The sequence below is a fragment of the Carica papaya genome, chromosome 8 (genome assembly GCF_054855325.1).
Source record: "Carica papaya isolate Zhongbai chromosome 8, ASM5485532v1, whole genome shotgun sequence".
Taxonomy (NCBI): Eukaryota; Viridiplantae; Streptophyta; class Magnoliopsida; order Brassicales; family Caricaceae; genus Carica; species Carica papaya.
In genome coordinates this window covers 8,315,687-8,318,712 of record NC_142316.1, presented here as the reverse complement: position 1 = coordinate 8,318,712, position 3,026 = coordinate 8,315,687, and the positions used below count along the sequence as shown (strand labels likewise).

Sequence of the window (3,026 nt, the reverse complement as noted above, 5' to 3'; positions counted from 1 at the left end):
TATGTCTAGAGCATATGAGTTGACTTCACTTGTCACCTTAACTTAAATTTGACACTTCATCAAGACTAGATAAAGACTAAACAAAGTTAACCCTACCTAATCACCATATTAGCTTAAAAATTTTTTAATTGATTTCATCAAATAGTTTTGTAGCATTAATAAGATTTTAATAAGAAAAATTATTTACCAACACCCAAATTAATAATTTTTCAAAATCAAATAAATAGAATATAATTTTGTCATATTAAAATTTTAATTTTATGAGTAAAACACAATTCAAACTCTTAGAATTATTACGGTGTTGGGTAGTAAATATAATAATTTAAGAAATTAGGGTAAATTAATCAATTTTCTTTATTTAAAAAGTATTTTTTTTAGTTCATTTAAAATTTAAAAATGACTCTATAAAAATTATTATATGTTAAGGAATTAGAAATAAAGTCATCCACCTTATAAATTTAATTTGATTATTCAAAAAACTACATTAATTTTTTAAAATAGATAAAAATTCGAGTAATATGACGTCATCCAGTAAATATTTAGTTTGGTGAGATGGGATGAGAGTCAAAGTCAAAGATTGGCCATCTCAGGTGCCCTGTATCATGAAGAAACGAACAGAAATTTAGAGAAAAATAAAAACCCAATAAAAGCAAAAACGTGTTGATTTCGAACTCTCTGAGTTGTTTTTCCCAGACACTCTGGGAAATATATAAAAAAATTCAAAACCAAAATATTTTGAAAAGCTATACTTACGCCTATATATACACTTACTCTCTCTCTCTCTCTCTATATATACCTATCACCGTCCCAAAATCAAATCTCCCACCAAACCTTTTGCGAAATCTCCAAAGGCGGATTGGGTATATTTATTTGATTGCTATTTCTTATGTGCCTATACGACTCGCGATGACGACGACTAACTGGACTCGGTTTGAGGACAAGCTTTTTGAGCAGGCGCTTGTGATGTTCCCCGATGATGACTGCTTTGATCGTTGGGAGAAGATCGCCGATCAGGTTCCAGGTAAGTCTGCGCGGGAAGTGAGGGAGCACTACGAGGCGCTTGTTCATGATGTTTTCGAGATCGACTCAGGACGAGTTGAGATCCCGTGCTACTCCGATGACTCGGCCGTGTTGCCCAGCTGGGATTCTGCTAGTCAGATCTCGTTTGGATCGAGGCCCAGGCATGGTGAGAACGAGAGGAAGAAAGGGACTCCATGGACGGAAGATGAGCACAGGTAATGTCAAAAACCCTTTCCTTTTTCCTTTTCTTTTTTCCCATGCTCTTGTTCTCCCCCCCCCCGCGGGAAATTGCTTTCTGTAGTTTCTGCTGACTGAAATACAATTCCTAGGTATATTTTTTTCTCCGTTTTCGAAAAAGGGGATAATCCAACTCGATTGAGTAGAATTTTGTAAATTCTATTTTTCTCGATTTCTTTAGAAACCCTCTGTTTTTTAGGCCTCTGTTTGTTTTCTAAAATAATTGAAACGCAATATCGGTTCGAATTTGAAGGAAGCCCAAAAGACCGCATTTCAAGTTTCTGCTAAATGGAATTGTTTGTTTGATTTCTGATTTATCAGTTTCTTTTCTTCAAAGTAAATATGCTTGTGATGGAGTACATATGGGATAAGCTGAGCATTCTTCTTTTTAAATACTCAAACTATTTTTATCATATTCTTTTATTAGGGATATTTTTTTTTTATTTTATCTAACTCGTTTGTTTGCCTGAATTTTGGGTAAGGAAAAGATGGGGTTTTGTTTTTCTCTTAAAAAATTTGAATACCAACCCCTTTTTTTTCCCTTTGTTTAATGACTTATTAAAAATTTAAGTATATTAGAGATCTCTTAAAAAATTCAAGTAATGAAATTATTTTTTGCCAGGGTACAGAGTGCGTAGAGATTTATAAAGATTTGAGTCTAGATTTATAAAGATTTGCATCATTCTATCATTTTTCTATTTAATAAGGATAAACCCATTGCAAATTTAATGAAGTTTGGGAAAGTTCCCTTTTATTTTCAGACGGGAAAAAACATGGAGAATGTAAGAATTTTCAGGGTAGTCCAAGGATCAAATGGAGTTTAAATATGCTTCTCCATATGGGTTTTGGTATGAAAATGGTTTTTTTGTCATTTTGCTAATTAACCCACAATTTGTCTTATACAGATTTCTAGTCCTATTAACCTTAAATGATTGGAAGATTTTGAAGTATCATATATTTTGACACTTCGGGTCTTGTATAAGCAGGAAGGAAATAAGTAATTCTCAATATATTTTCGCTTGAGAGATTATGCAACTCAGTGCCCTAATCTTAGCATTAAAGCATATAACTGTAATATGATATGTTTGATTTATTAGAGATGGAATTGGTTTATCTGGTCGACATGGCAATGGTGTTAAGAATAGGAGTTAGCTTAGATTATCATGTGATGGGAGCTTCTGTTTTCAAGGCTGATTCTTGAGATGTACTGGCAAACAGGTTATTTTTAATAGGGCTGAGGAAATTCGGAAAGGGTGATTGGAGGAGCATTTCGAGGAATGTGGTCGTGACGAGAACACCAACTCAAGTAGCAAGCCATGCTCAGAAGTACTTTCTCCGGCATAGCACCGTGAAGAAAGAGAGGAAGAGATCGAGCATTCATGATATTACCACGGTGGACACTAACACAGTGGCTGTGCCGCCAGTTGATCAGAACTGGATTTCACCACCGGGCGGTTCGATTCACCCATTGCCACCACCACAAACACAACCTTCATTTCAGCAACATCAGCAGTCAGATGCCATGGGGTATCATCAAAACTTTGCCTACCCAGTTTAATACCATGTAAATTTTATCATCTAAATTGTCTGTATATAAGTCGATGGAAGTTGATAGTATTACTAGAAGTGAGATTTGATATAAATGTTTTGGAGTTTTTCTGTGAAGATTAGAAGTAAATGAAACTCATATAGATGATAGTTTGGATCATGTAAACAAATTGAAACTTTAGGAATTAATTCAATAGCAATAGAAATTCTTTGCCCTTGCA

The 3,026-nt window shown here is 34.2% G+C and overlaps 1 protein-coding gene across 1 annotated transcript; it reads left to right on the top strand.

Annotated features, from left to right (window-relative positions):
* Positions 1-753: 753 nt before the first annotated feature.
* On the top strand, positions 754-3,026 carry LOC148240465 (Duplicated homeodomain-like superfamily protein). The gene is made up of 2 exons (XM_088209708.1): positions 754-1,235; positions 2,476-3,026. Exons 1-2 carry the CDS (start codon positions 907-909, stop codon positions 2,813-2,815), a joined length of 669 nt encoding a protein of 222 aa, XP_088065834.1. The 5' UTR covers positions 754-906; the 3' UTR covers positions 2,816-3,026.